Source organism: Betta splendens, chromosome 16 (assembly GCF_900634795.4).
Source record: "Betta splendens chromosome 16, fBetSpl5.4, whole genome shotgun sequence".
In the NCBI taxonomy this organism is placed as follows: Eukaryota; Metazoa; Chordata; class Actinopteri; order Anabantiformes; family Osphronemidae; genus Betta; species Betta splendens.
In genome coordinates this window covers 20,467,956-20,482,264 of record NC_040896.2, presented here as the reverse complement: position 1 = coordinate 20,482,264, position 14,309 = coordinate 20,467,956, and the positions used below count along the sequence as shown (strand labels likewise).

At 45.7% G+C, this 14,309-nt stretch overlaps 1 protein-coding gene across 2 annotated transcripts in view; it reads right to left on the bottom strand.

The window, feature by feature from the left end:
- Positions 1–14,309, bottom strand: part of zfpm2a (zinc finger protein, FOG family member 2a) — a 126,779-nt gene that overhangs the window by 38,696 nt on the left and 73,774 nt on the right. For both annotated transcript variants that reach the window (XM_041067944.2, XM_029130253.3), the window contains one exon: positions 605–716. In XM_041067944.2, coding sequence (XP_040923878.1) covers positions 605–716 — 112 coding nt within the window. The remainder of the gene's footprint in view (positions 1–604; positions 717–14,309) is intronic.

The window sequence follows — 14,309 nt, the reverse complement described above, 5'->3', positions numbered from 1 at the left end:
CATGGATGTGATGACAGATTAGCCACACGTTTGCCTCACGTATGAACATGAATCTATTTCCAAGCAGCTTTGTATCTCTGATTTAGATGATACGCAGCTAAAGCGCCGCTGACTTAGTGAGAGAACAAATGAAGCAAAATGGCAAACCTATCCCCACTTGCTCTGTATCTACTCTGAGATAGGGATTCACTTAGTATAAAAGAGAAAAAAGGGGCATTAATTACCTTGTGAGATCTAAAGACCATTAACTTTGTGTGTCAAGTGATGTTTCTCAGTTCCTAATCAGAGTTTTAGTGATATAAATTACTCGTCGGATGAGAAAAACAGATACAGCGGGGGAGCGTGCGCGCGCGTGCGTGCACGTCGCCCCGCGTGCCCTTGTAGCGACTCGCACGCAGTCATTTGAGTGCGTTTGTGACTTTGAGGAGCGAGGAGAGGAAACAGACGGGGGGGGGGGGGGGGGACAGTAAAAGAAAGGCGGAGGGCGAGAGACGGGCAGCAGTGGAGTGGATGGAGAATTGTCAGTGCCTTTGCGGCGGCGCCTGGTGTGGTGTGGTGTGCTGCGCCGCGCGGAGATAACGGCATGCCTGCGCTGCTTGCTTACCTTTGCTGTACACCACACAGTTGTTTTTGTTGTCTTCCGCTCCCTGCCAAGTCACATCCAACAGCCACCTGGGGCCAGCGCTCAGCACCACCGGGACCGTGCTCTTCGTCTTCTGGACGGGGACAGATAACAAACACTAATCATTTGCTTATTTTGGTGATTAAAGCAACATTAATAACCACTGAGTTACGCTCCTCTGCTGCACTGAATGGCCCTAAAAAGACAATTTTAGAAACTATACAGCATGCAACTCAAGTCCACCCAGTGCTTTTTTCCCCCTGCTTGAAAATCAGGGCAGGCTTTTGTGTGTTTGTGTGTGTGTGTGGGGGGGGTGTCTGCAGGCTCCAGTAGATGCTTGGAGTGGTGACAAATAGGTGCAAGAGCCCGTATTATGTCATAAAAAGGAACTCAAAACCCAATACTGAACCCAGTGATTCAGAATCAGATCGCTTAGATTAACATGGGCATTTCAGGTGTCCTGCAATTCACAAGGCAAAATGCAAAAAAAAAAAAAAAGTGGGGGGGTGGACGGAAGGCGGTGACTTTGAGAAAGAAGGAAGCAAGTGTTCGTGGGTGAACTTTGGGCACATTGTGCTTCGCTATCGCCGAGATCTCACTATTTCCTGAAACAAGCGGGGAAGAATTTAAAGAATCAGGATCCATTTCAAAAGGCGATTGAGGTTACAGTTTTTATAATATGCTGGAAAATTATTCGGAATGTGTAAGGTCATTTTTCTTCCTGGTCAAAGGTCAAATGTGTGGTTTTATTTCCCAGAAAGAAAAAATAAAAGAAGGTGACAGAGTACAGCATCCAATGTAATAGATTCACACAGTGCAGTGTCACCACATTTGCCTGCTCTGCTTATTCTCATGCGATATTCCATCCTGCGTTACTCCGTTTATATTTCTGCTCCACTCAGATTGCTGTGTTGGTGGTGTTGTGTTTGAAGGGGGGGGGGGGGGGGGGTGGTAGCACCATCTCAGGCACTCGGGAACTCTAGCCTATTCCTCAAAGGCAAAATGTCAGTATTTCAAGGCCATTACTTTTGAACCCCAGGGCCTTCCTTCATTAGGATGTAACAGAAATAGTTTAGCTAAGAGAAAATGGGTTGAGGTGCAATCGCAACGCTTTCTGCGAGGCAGACGGAGGCAGGACACTGTCCGTCCTCCTAATGCAATAGAAAAATCCCGGTCGCCTCCTGTGCTTTTCACTTATGTCTCCCACGCACAAGGCAGCAACCTTCAAGGATAAATGCAAATGTCACTTGAGCATGTTAAAGGTCTGAATTGGCACAGATATGCACAAGAGATGAGCACGGAGCTCGGGCGGTGCACCTGCGTGCCCCCTCCTCCTCCTCCTCCTCCACCTCCACCCGCCTATTTCTCGTTCCATGAACTCTATCTAGTCGGAGGATGGAGGACACAGAACACTTTTTTTTTACAGACACATGATGAAAAAGGCAGATTTCTAAATAGTCTGTCTATATATATGTATATACATATACACATAAATAGTACCACTGCATGCTGGCAAACTAAACTGCCAAACTGATCAAACACAGACAGCAAATTGTGTCTGTTGATGTTCTTATTCCTTCTCCTGGCATCTTCTTATCCCATCCTGGCAGCAGATGAGAGAGGGGGGGACCTCTGTAATTTAAGTCATCCGCGATTTCACATTTCAAATTAGCCTCACAATAAAGTCTTCTATCTGGCTAACCTGAAAATCTCACACCCCTGTCAAAGGAGCAGAGCAGACCGGCCAATTGTTGCTAGGACAACTATCTGAAATGGGAATCAGATTAACCCTTTCTTAGATCTCCAGACTGGAGCCATCTCTTATTCAGCAGCGAGAGGCCTATCTGCCTCCCCTCGGAGCCTCTGGGAATTCATGATATTCCAGCTGCTCTTAATATGGCCTACAGGGACAAAATACCACCTTAACTACAGTAGATGTGTTCCTATTGTTATAAATCTGAATATTAGTAATAATTAACCGCAGTGATCAATACCTATTGCGTCAGAAACTTAACATAAAATTATATGATGCTTTCTCCTTTGCCTCCTCTTTGTGGAGCCGATCGCATGGCACCCTGTCAGCGCACATTTACATAAGAAACCTACGGCGACAATAGTGGCCTATGTGCTTTGTAAGCATGCGGCATGTAGCAGCCGCCACAAAGACAAAGAAACGCCGAAGAGCAAGTGTCTGCACAACATATCTGGGATTAAGGCGCGATGGCGTCACTGCAGGGAGGAGCGTCTGCAAGTGAAAACCCTCCGTAGCACCGGATCAGTTGGCCTAAGTGGCTGAGGCCAGAAGAAATGCAGATTGACAAGCAGAAAATTACAATTTCCCTGGAGCGCGGGAGCATATGATGAACTAGTTTTTTAGAAACAAATTCTCGCCTGGCGTCTACCTAACAATCATTCAGCCGGGGGATGTGACGTATGGAAGCTCTTTCCTGTAAGCAGCAGCCTGAGCGGAGTTGGCAAAATATGCTGACCCCTAATCCATAGATAAATATGTCGGCAGCAAAAGAAATATTGGAATTTGCATGAATGCGAGTGACTAATCAGAACTTTCAATGTCATCTGTGCGATGGGAAAAAAGCTTCGCACTATTCCCAGATTGACTCACTATATTTTCATAGCAGGTATTTGTGTGTATTGTAGAAGGTGACATTTAAAAAAGGAGATGTTTGTTTCCTTTATAGAGACACAGTGTTTAATATCAGTTTACAGTCTATCATCCCTGTCAGAGCCTGTAAAAACCCTCCTGGCCTTCCTGTCTATGTACTGTGTTATGGTTTATCCACCCTCTGCCTTCACTCCAGTGGTTTCAATACTCTCCGGGTATTTATATTTTTATTTTTTTCCCCTCTCTGAGCTCTGTTACCGCTCCTCGTGTAAGAGATACAGTGACCAAAACAGTGTAGTCAGCGAGGAAGTGATTACAAACTGATGCTCCAAATTCGCTGTAAAATGAAAATCAATATTTCCACAAGTTGCTGCAACATAAAAGATAACCTTCATTGATTTTTCTAGACTTAGGCCTCTGTGATAAAATCTAATATAAATTTTCAGCCACACGGATTTGGATCAGAGCAGAGCAGGGGCTGAACGATAAGTTCCGTGCACATCTCTCAGACTTGGATTTTTTCCCCCCTTCCCTTTTCCAAGGAAGAGCTGTACTATTTATAATTGGCCCTGTGTGAGCAAAAGCTTCTATCAGGAATCTGTTCTAATTTTTATTACTGAGAAGCTAAAGCCTGTTCCAGATAATTTGGAAATTTCAGGGGAATTGTGATAGAGCTGATGGCACAGCCGGACTGACTCCAGAAAAGAGCTAACCTGTAATAGCCTCTGTGGCTGCGCTGATTAAATGTTGCCATAGATGAAAGACCTGCCATCACCGCAATAAATTAACCAATCACACAAATCCCAAGTCGCTACTAATCCCTCCTTGATACCATGATCCTCTGATCAGCTGAAGGAGGTGAAGAAGAAAGTGGCTTGTGACACTCAGCCTTCCTCTAACTCTGTGCTTCCCCGTGTAAACAACAAGCTAATGATATCACCGCTGACCATTTCACCACCACTGGCTACTCTTAACCCACTTCATGGTCAGGGCAGGTGAAATCGATACAAACCTTGGTGGGAAAGATTATTTCCCTCATTTTTCCCCCCTTTCCTCCCTCCACCAAGGTCACTGACAGGCACTGTATCTGTCTTGATCCCACAGCTGCAGGATTTAGACAACTGAGAGATCAAAACCACTGAATATCTCAAGACATTCGCCGGCTTCATGCGCTCCGCTTTCAACACCCACTCACTATGAAGTAGTGCCATTTTAAAACAAAGACACCAGTTGAAATATTCCAGCAAATAATGGCACAAAACACGGTTCACGTGTTAACATTTCCCAAATCACTTGCACAGCGCCTTGTCCTTCCCAGACCACTCCAGCCGCAGGAGGAGTATAACAAAAAGTGAGCTTATGTATGGGTTATGTCAAGTTTATATGTTCTCTGTTTCTAACATGGGAGTGAGGATAAAGGATTTGTACCTGTTCTACCAGTCAGTTTACAGCAGACAGCACCACTCACACCTTGATAACGTCCGTTGCAATTAGTTGTTCACCGCGATGAAACAAATTGCATGTGGTCAACTGGAAATTTCATTAAGGGAGATTTTCCTCTAGCCCTCGTTATCGCTCTGCGTATTAATATTTTCTTAGCCTCAAGGATGGATGGGTTGCAAGGCTCGTTTTTTTTTTTCTTTTTGTGGTTGAATAAAATGGCCAAAGCGAACCTCACAGTCTGTGCTCACCCACAACCCTCCACACCGCGAGAAACGTGTACATGCTTAGTTAAATGCTGTATATTTTTCATTATGTTCTGAAATAAGATTCTCCGTCAACATCCCGACAAAGTAGGAAGCGCCTCCATGTCTCAAGTCTGCCTTTGTGTCACTTTCCCCTCCTCTAAATGGCCACGGTTGCATCTGCTGAAATGAAAAGATACCTACAGTACATAGCGCTTTCATTCCGCTCTCTCCCTCACCCTCTGTAAGGCTACAGCATCTGCTATGGGGAGACTAAATAACAGAAATATGCAGGAATTGCACACTAATTCCCTTTAGAGATAGATCTTGGCTGGTGCCCTGTCATAAATCAGAGAATTTCGATATGAAATGAGGCAAGCTGCTCTAATCATTTCTGCATTTCAAATTGGATCACTGGCTCAATCGCTTGGCTTTTAAACTGCTTGCCTAAGAGCAAATGTGAGGTGGGAGATAATTCAGCTGAAATCTCTTGCCTGCTCTGTGCGGCAGTTAGTTTACTGCTTGAGTGCAAGAGAATGCTTTTTTCTTCCCTTAGCCCCATCTTTCTCTTTTCAACTTTGTTAAATTGACTTTTCATTTTAAAATCGATTAAATTGAGAGAGTCACTGCTGTTCCCGGAATCTTTAAAGGGACACCCATCACTGTGCGCATGTGCCTTTATTTGGCTGCCGCTATCATGGCGGCGCTATGGGGAATAAATATTTTCTCATTTAAATCACCTTTTATCCTGCTGACTGGACTGTAAGCATCAAAGCTCATGCGCTGCATTAGCTATTACTTATTTCACCCCATTGAAATGTTCACACCGTTGTATTTATATTGACTATGGGCGGCACTGCAACTGTACGCGGTGCTGCTTTAACACACAACAGGTAAGATGTTACGAAGGGAAACTAATCACTGGATACTCTGGATTTCGAAAATTAGAACCAATGCTGAACGTTTAATTCAAATGAAACTGTAAAATATGTCGCTTCCTCCAATGGGGAAGAGACAAACGAAGAATAGGCACTCTGGGTGTGGGGGGATGGGGCTCTCTCCGTACTCCATTCTTCAGCACCTCCAGGCACATTGGGGTGCTCCAACTCTGAAGCCAAACAGTTTAGTCTAAGCTGCACCTGCCCTGAAGACAAGCAGCCCTCCTTCTCCTCCCCAGCCACCGTTCTTTTTTCTCATGCCTCCTGTCCTTTTCCTTAAATTCCCACTTTCATCTCCTCCATGTCACCTCTCCCTCCCTTTAATATTTACACATCACCTGGCAACACTCTGCACAGATTCAGTCAGAACTTCTACAATAACAACCTCTGCCTGCCTCCCGCCACGTCGAGCCCTTCAGCATTGGACTACAATCCCTACAACTTTCTTTGTACTTCACATGTAATTGCGTGTGTACTGCAGTAACTATGTGTAATGAGTATGTCCTGAGGACCATTTGAAGTTGTAAACAAGAGAAGGTGGAATGTGTAATGCATGTGCTCCGGGACGTAATCGCGTCTTGCAGGTAGAGCACACGTGAACATCTTGTGTCAGGCTTTGGTCAGGGGACAGAACCGCTCTGTCATTTCACTGCTCACACTTTGAATTACTTGAAATTTCCCATTTGAATTCAATTGGGAAGGACTTGTTTGATCTTTTGCATGTAAGTTAGGGCTGACTCCCCGAGCAGAGAGAAGCTGTGTGAGGGAACATAATAGAGAACCTGGAGCCAGTAATGCTCACCTGTATGGATATTACCATGGCCCCTGGGGGTCAAGGTGGCAGGTGGCGTATTCTCCGGACTGATCCATGCTTTCTCTGTTGGGAATAAACATGTGGATGGGGGATTTCTTCAAAGAGGAGGCAAAAGGAACTGAAGTAGTCAATCAGTCAATGGGGGTCATAACAAATCCCTGCTCTCATAACCACACGTGGAAGACTAGGATCAGTCAGAGGCAGTAAATAAAGACAAACAATAAAATACTAGGCATGATGCTTGAATAAAGCCCCTGACTTTAGATAAACCTCTGTGCCCCCCTTTAGGTATTGAATTTTAATATTCTTTTGAACTCCCGTCTCTTTTCTGGTGGAGTTATAAATTTCACGATGCATTAGAGTGGCATCTACTGTACGCGATTTTACATCCCAGGAGACTCTGAATCTGAAAAAGTGAGCAGCATCCCTGTTGCAACAAACACAGTTAAAAGTGCAAGAAATAAAACGGCGCGAAACGAGAACCCAATGAAACCCACCACAAGTGTACCTGTTTTAATGACGACGACCTCACTGACCAAGGGAATCTGCGATTTGCAAAGCGGCTGATCGGCTACGTATTACCTCAGTGTTCCACAGTGTGATCTTTGCATGCACTTCAGAGAAATGGGGTCTCGCTAAAGCCACGGTAAAAGACCAACAATATTTACACCAAGTTAAGTAAATAAGATAAAGATGGTGAACTTGCCCCTTACTAAATGCATTAGCTGTGAACTCTCTTATCAGAGTCTCAGCACACGCACTGTTAAAAGATGGGTTTCCCGAGCTGGAAATGGTCTTTGTTACCCAATTAGTCTGCTGACGACCCTGTGGTATAATATTCCCGCTTTGACAGCCTCATATGCAAGCACCTAATGAGGAACTGCCGGACCACCACGAAGCAAATGGACACTGTCCAGACCATTACGTCCAGCAGCACCTATCATCTTCCTTATCGTCACTGCTAGCGTTTCAAGTCTCCTAATTTGTTGTTTATCCGGCTGAGGATCAGAGGGCTAAGGCCAGGATAAGGGACAGTGAGGACTTATCAAGGTCTACCAGCAGGGGCCTGTCTCCCTGCTGTCCTCCTTTCATTGAAGGAGGTGAAGCAAGCACAGCTTCTGTGCTCCCCTGTCTCCCTCACCCAGAGAGAAAGAGGAGAGAAACACTGGCGTGACAGTGTTCACGAAACAAGGCTGTAAACAATTCATGATTTTACAGATGTCTTTCAATTGAATTTCCCTTTTCTTTCCAGCGAGAGGCTCATCCTCTAAAATGTAGAGGCAACCCATTATTTTTTTGACAATCTGAGGTTTATCAGTCAAATATGACTTCCACCAAACCTGCCTCTGAACTGACTCTGCGCTGAAATACCAAAAAGTTTCATCAGGGTCTCGCAAATGGAAACAATCAGGAATTATCTTCACCCCTCCTTAAAGGAAGCTGTTTTAACATATCATGAGTTACAGCCATGACAGTGACAGATGGCAAAGCAGCCGGCACCACTCAACTTTGTTTTACTTTGCTTTTCGTCTTGCTTCTTCTTCTGCTTGTGTCTTTGCAGCAATAGAGGTCTGCTGAGTATTGAAGTGTTGGAGAAGCGCTCATTTGGGAAGACATATTGCTCACTGTAAAACAAGGCGATATGTGTAGAGCCAGGGACTTCTGAGCTCCAATACTGCCTGCAACTACCATCCAATACAGACAGAACCCAAGCGCTGCCTACAGTATTTATCTATTAAAATAAGGTGAATCACATGTCCCCAAATCTGCTACAAGCACATTTAAATTCATAAAACTCTGAGATAAGTGTGTACGTGATGGTGTGATAGCGACTTGTTTCAGTGTTATGCTTTTCCAAACGGAACAGTTGGTCATGAATGTTAATGGTAATATCAAGCTGCTTGTGTGTATGTGACGTAAAGAAGCCATGAGCGTGCAGTTACTACATCTCTACACGGTGTCACTCCCTGATTGAGCCACTGGCAGACAGCACTCACCCAGAGAGCTGTGAGAGGGACGGACACCCTGCTCACCCTCAGGCCCTGCGGGTGTGAAGTGTGGCCCCGCAGGGCCTTGAACCTCACTGAAACCCACAGGGCTTTAGGCCGTCACCCGTCACCGAACAGACTCGGAGTGAGAAGAGGAAGAAAGGCTGAGGATGTTATGAATATTATTTATTATAGGCCAATTCAGTCATTTTACTAACATTTTTAAAGCAAAATGAATTATTACGCAAACGCGTCCCTCCTTTGCATTGCTTGTTTGATTATATCACTTCATCCTTGGCCTGTTTGAGGAAGCCATGCAGCCATTACAGCAAAGCACAAAGCAAATCAGTGAGTCCTGCTCTGCTTATCAGGAGACCTGCCATATCAGTTTGGGTAGTTGCGTTGTGATGTAAGGACAGAAAATGTCAAATTCACTTGTAGATCAAGTCAACCATGCATTATCTCTCAAAGAGTGGGGCTGGGCTGTGGCTGTGCCGCCGTGGCTCCGGTGCAGCCCAGTGACTGAGGGCTGCGCTGGCTAATGCGTGCAGCTGTGGGCGGCAGCGATTTCCAGCCAAGCACTTTTAAATGCGGGCTTGGAAAACACAAATAACAATAAAAAAAACAATGTCTGTGTGTTTCCTTTGTCACAGCCTAACACTCTCTCTCTCTCTCCATGTGACTCACAAACATACATCAATGTCACACTGATCTGTGTTAAAAAGCCCAGACTTAAAGGCCCACTTCAAGCGACTGAGCTTGGATGTTCCCCCGCTTCTAATGTAGCGACATGAAAACCATCGATAGCGCCATCGATAAATATATGGATGACTCTGGGCAGGGGGAGAAGCAGGCCAGATAATTACCATTCCACCCATCTGAAGAGACCCCGGCCCTGATATTGGTTTAAACCCAAGAAATAATTGATGCATGCAATCACAAATTGGTTCTCCGCCTGAAATTTGGGCCCATTATTTCATTAGATGAAGCCACATTCTTTGTGCCAAAATTATTTGTGTGTCCAACACAGAAATTCAAATCCTGTTAGCGCTGATAATGTCTGGTGTATTTTTTTTTCCGAATCACATCCAAGACAGTGTGACTTTGAGCTAGAAAGCACAGACCACCTTCAGATGCAAGCGTTCGGTTAACGGCGGGCATGGCGTTGTTGCTGCTGTGCTTTTAGGGAGACGGTTTGTTTGTTTGTGTGTATACATATTTGACGCTGTGCGTATGGGTGTGTGTGTCATTTAGCAGCCATGCTACAGAGTCCTATCCTGGGGTGTCTTCTTGCATATGTAATTGGATGTTACTGTAAATAATTGCCTGGGCATATGCCAGTGTGATGATGGCGATGATTCGTGTGTGTGTGTGTGTGTGTGTGTGTGTGTGTGTGTGTGTGTGTGTGTGTGTGTGTGTGTGTGTGTGTCAGCTCATGTGCTGCATGTGTGTAGGACGATTCTGTATGTTTGTGCGGAGCCATACACATGTGTGTGCCTGTGTGTGTGTGCGCGAGCGCATCTGCCCCATCCGTACTCCACTCTCAAGTCCCACTGATTCTCCTTTCCAGCCATGTTGAATCCTCTTTTCCTTATCAGGCGAGCCCAGGCCTGCATCAGGCTCTCCTTGCTATGACAGAGGCTACAACAATAGGCCTGCGATACCGCTGCTTAGCGCTGCGTTTCGGAGGGGAAACCTGCCACGGGCGCAGATTAACTACAACACACACACACACAAAATAGATTGCAGCCTCCAAAACAAAACATTTTTCAGAATGCCTCCTCTTGATTAATGAAGCAATGACAAGAAGAAAAATATAATTTCTGAAACGGAAAAATCCGCCACCACTTGTTAAAGTTTAGGGGTACCTAACAATAAACATATTGGAGGGAGAGGGTGGGCAAAAGGTGGGAGATAAATGGCCTGAGTGATGGGCTGAATAATTTCTGGAGCGTTTTTTGGTTGCACAGGCCCATATTCCTACTGTTGTACTAAATTACACAATAATCACACTCCATCAGTTGACAGTCTCTGCCTCTGTCCCAGGTGGAAAAAAATTAGGACAGTATCTTGACATTTCTGCTCTTCTGTAGTCTACATGGTGAAGCTCTCTGTTCCCAGCTTAAAGGCGTGGACACACACACACACACACACACACACACACACACACACACACACACACACACACACACACACACACACACACACACACACACACACACACAGAGTCTAGCTGTACATGCGTATTATAGCTTTACAGTACCAGCATCAGAATGTTAAACATCAAGACATCATAGAGAAATTCCAACATTTGGAATATTACAGTAGATTGTCTTTACAATAATCTATTTATTTAAGGTAACTTTATGAATAATTCAAGGTTACATTGTCATACTGGTTATTATATTTAATTAGCCTACACACCCATTGTCATGCACTGTATCGTTTCAGAAGTCAAGCCTTTTCATTCTTGTGTGCTGCAGATCACGTTCATAGAGTAGCTTTATCATCAGCTAATACTCCAGAATCAGATAAAAAGATAAAACAGCTTGATAGATCTTAATCCTAATAGGCAAGGCGTGTGCATATTAATTACCATATAATAAGCCCTGAAATGCCCCCAAAACACATAAAGGCCAGAATTCTATTGAATGTGGTCTCATTACAGTGCACCTTGACTAAACCCCAGTAATTAGCATTGGTGAGGCATTGTACAAGAGGCGGCAACACCCTCATCAACACACATTTACAACAGAGCTCTAAATCTGCTGCTCATTAATAGATTGCCTCCCAATCAATTATTAACACCTACAATTGGGGCCAGACTCACCGGGCCAGGCCTCTTTCTCCAGGCAAACCGCGGGCCGCCCTCTCCTCTCGGTTCTGTCCAGCATAGGTAATTACTGCCTTTAAAGACACCTGCTACTCAATAGCTTCGACCCAGACTGTTAATTTAGCCCCCTGATTGCAGACATTTATGTCTGAGTGTCACTATTAATTCGCGTTAATTTGGCGAGCGCGCCGAGGCCGGGGCGGAGGCATTGTCGGCAGCCGCTCGAATCTGCTCGTCGCTCACCTGCGTCAGGGCTGCGGCTGTAATTGGAGTCTAATGGTCTGATTGATCAGCGAGAGAAGTGAGGGATGAGATGGCGCTCTGGCAGCTCCATCAGTCAGACAGAGAGGAGAGGAGAGGAGACGAAACGAGACCAGACGAGGAGGCAAAGGGACAGAGCAGCAACGGTCTGGGTCCAGACGCTTTTCTTCAGTCCACGTTTTTGTTTCTCCCGCTTGTGTGTCGTCTTTGTTACCTCCGCCTCCCTCACCTCTGCCTGACCCAGGCCAGTTGCTTCGACTTCAGTTCAGACTCTGGTCTCTATCTTTTATTATAGCTCAGACCCCAATAAAACCGTAACAACATATGTGGAAATTTGTTCTATATGTGATCTAAGAATGATAAACAACACAGTAGCGCGGCAAAAGCGCGCATATGAGCCGTCCGACCGAGTTCAGCACTATTGTGTTAACAGGTCTGCAACAGCAATAACTATAACTCCAGTCTCTCATGCCAAGCTGAGCCCCTGGGGTCTACAGACCTGCCACAGCCGACCCATCAGCTGTGAAATCTGCTTTCCTCTTTGATAAACGGTGGAGATGTGACCCTATCTCTGTCCAGCAGATGCCCAGATTTCCTGTCATGCTTGTTGTCCTCCGTCTCTCTTCCCTCTCTCGCTCTCTCTTTTTATTCTTTCGTTTTCAAGCTTCACACCTCTCTTTCCAGGCCTGCCCGGACAACCGCGCGGAACGCTCCACTCGCCGCTCTTTCTCAGCGCCATCAATCACTCCGCTGAGCTACTGAGGCCTGTCGCCTGCCGGCAGCCAAACACGCGCCCGGCTACGGCGCACGCACTTAGGCAAACACCAGCTACAGCACAGCGCCCGTTTGCTCCCACCCCTCCACCAGTCCCACCATGACCTCCACACAACCACACAACGACTCCCTGGGCACCTGCCGGACCCTGCATACTTCTCTCTACGCACCTGTGCATGTGCCAAAGTGCTGCTCCTGCCCAGTTCCATGCAAACGCTTTTAAAATTCACCAACTTTTCATTATTACATTTACAGTAAGCCACTTGAAGGAGTCATTACACTTAGTCCCGCTCTGGGCTTAATGCCAAGAATTGAGAAATGAACCTGTGCACCTTATGTAGCAGCCCGACAAAAATAGCTTGACCTCTAAAAAGTCGTATCTTAAATGACGTGTCTGGATGAAGGGATAAAATATGTGTGATTTCAAAGAGGGCATATCAATATCTCACCAGCGGGTCATGTGTTTCGAGCATGAGAGAGGTGTCACTCCTGCCATATACCTGGCTGCCTTCGGGTAATTCATTCCCCTCTATGGTTTCAAAAAATCTGAGAGAGTAAAAGGAGATTTAATAGTCTGTGGAGGTCACACTTCATAAGAATGACTGAGAGTGCCTTCTAGCCGAGGTAGACCCCATGAAGCAATGAGCCTTTATTTCTACCTCAAACGCTTTCTACCGCCTCCCGACCCTGGTCTGCAGCAGCGGCCGCCCTGACATGCATCAAAACTAGACATATTCCCCCCCACCACCCCCCTTCCTCACACACACGTGTTATTTCAACTCCTCCCTCTCCAGGTGAGACATCAGGGTTTGTTCCCCGTCTTGATGTGTCAGGGCAAAAACTCCCTCAACTCCCACTGAAATAACTCAGATAAGTGTAGTAGCGGCGCGTTGGGGGTGTTGCAAACGGCTGCGTGCACGGAACAAGGCAACAGCCTGATGACTGGAGGTTTGATTAGCGGGAAAGAAATAAAGAAATGAAACAATGCTACCGTGAATCGGATGGTCCTCTAACGATGTGCAAAGACGGATAGCTTTGGCTTTATTCCAAGAAACAATGGGAAAAAGTTACGATGAACCCTGAAAGAAGGCTCGATAAAACAAAACATGGCAGCTGGGTTGGCCTAGCCTTTAATGAGAGATAGTGAGAACCTGCTAACAGCCAGTACCCCATTTGAGAGATGAAACTTAGTAGAGAAGGAGGGCAAGCAGCAAAGCATTGAAAGGGCCCCATGAGAGTAGACACACATGAGATCCTTAAAGGCAATATGCCAGAGCTCCTTCCGCCTGCTTTTAATTGCGAGGGAGGTTTGGCATATTCTGTAACCCTTCCACAGTCTATTACAGGTGATGACCAGCACCTGCTCACTTAAACACACAGACACACACACACAGACACACACAGACACACACACGCACAAACACACACACACACACACACACACACACACACACACACACACACACACACACACACACACACACACACACACACACACATACACACACACACACACACACACACAAATGTGGGGAGGGGCTGAAAAAAAAGAAAAACTCAGAAGAGACCTGGATAAAAACCCAAAAAGCAGTTTACAGTCAGTTTACGCATATAGTTCAGCCACTAGTGCTGTGGATGTGTGAAGATTGTACCTTCACTCAGCACTTCAACAACCAGCACAGAAAAATCTTGTATATGACATCATCTTGTGAGGTCTGAGGGTCATTTGAAGGGCAGATGAAGGTTGGTTTTGGATCCCTTTCAGGGAAAT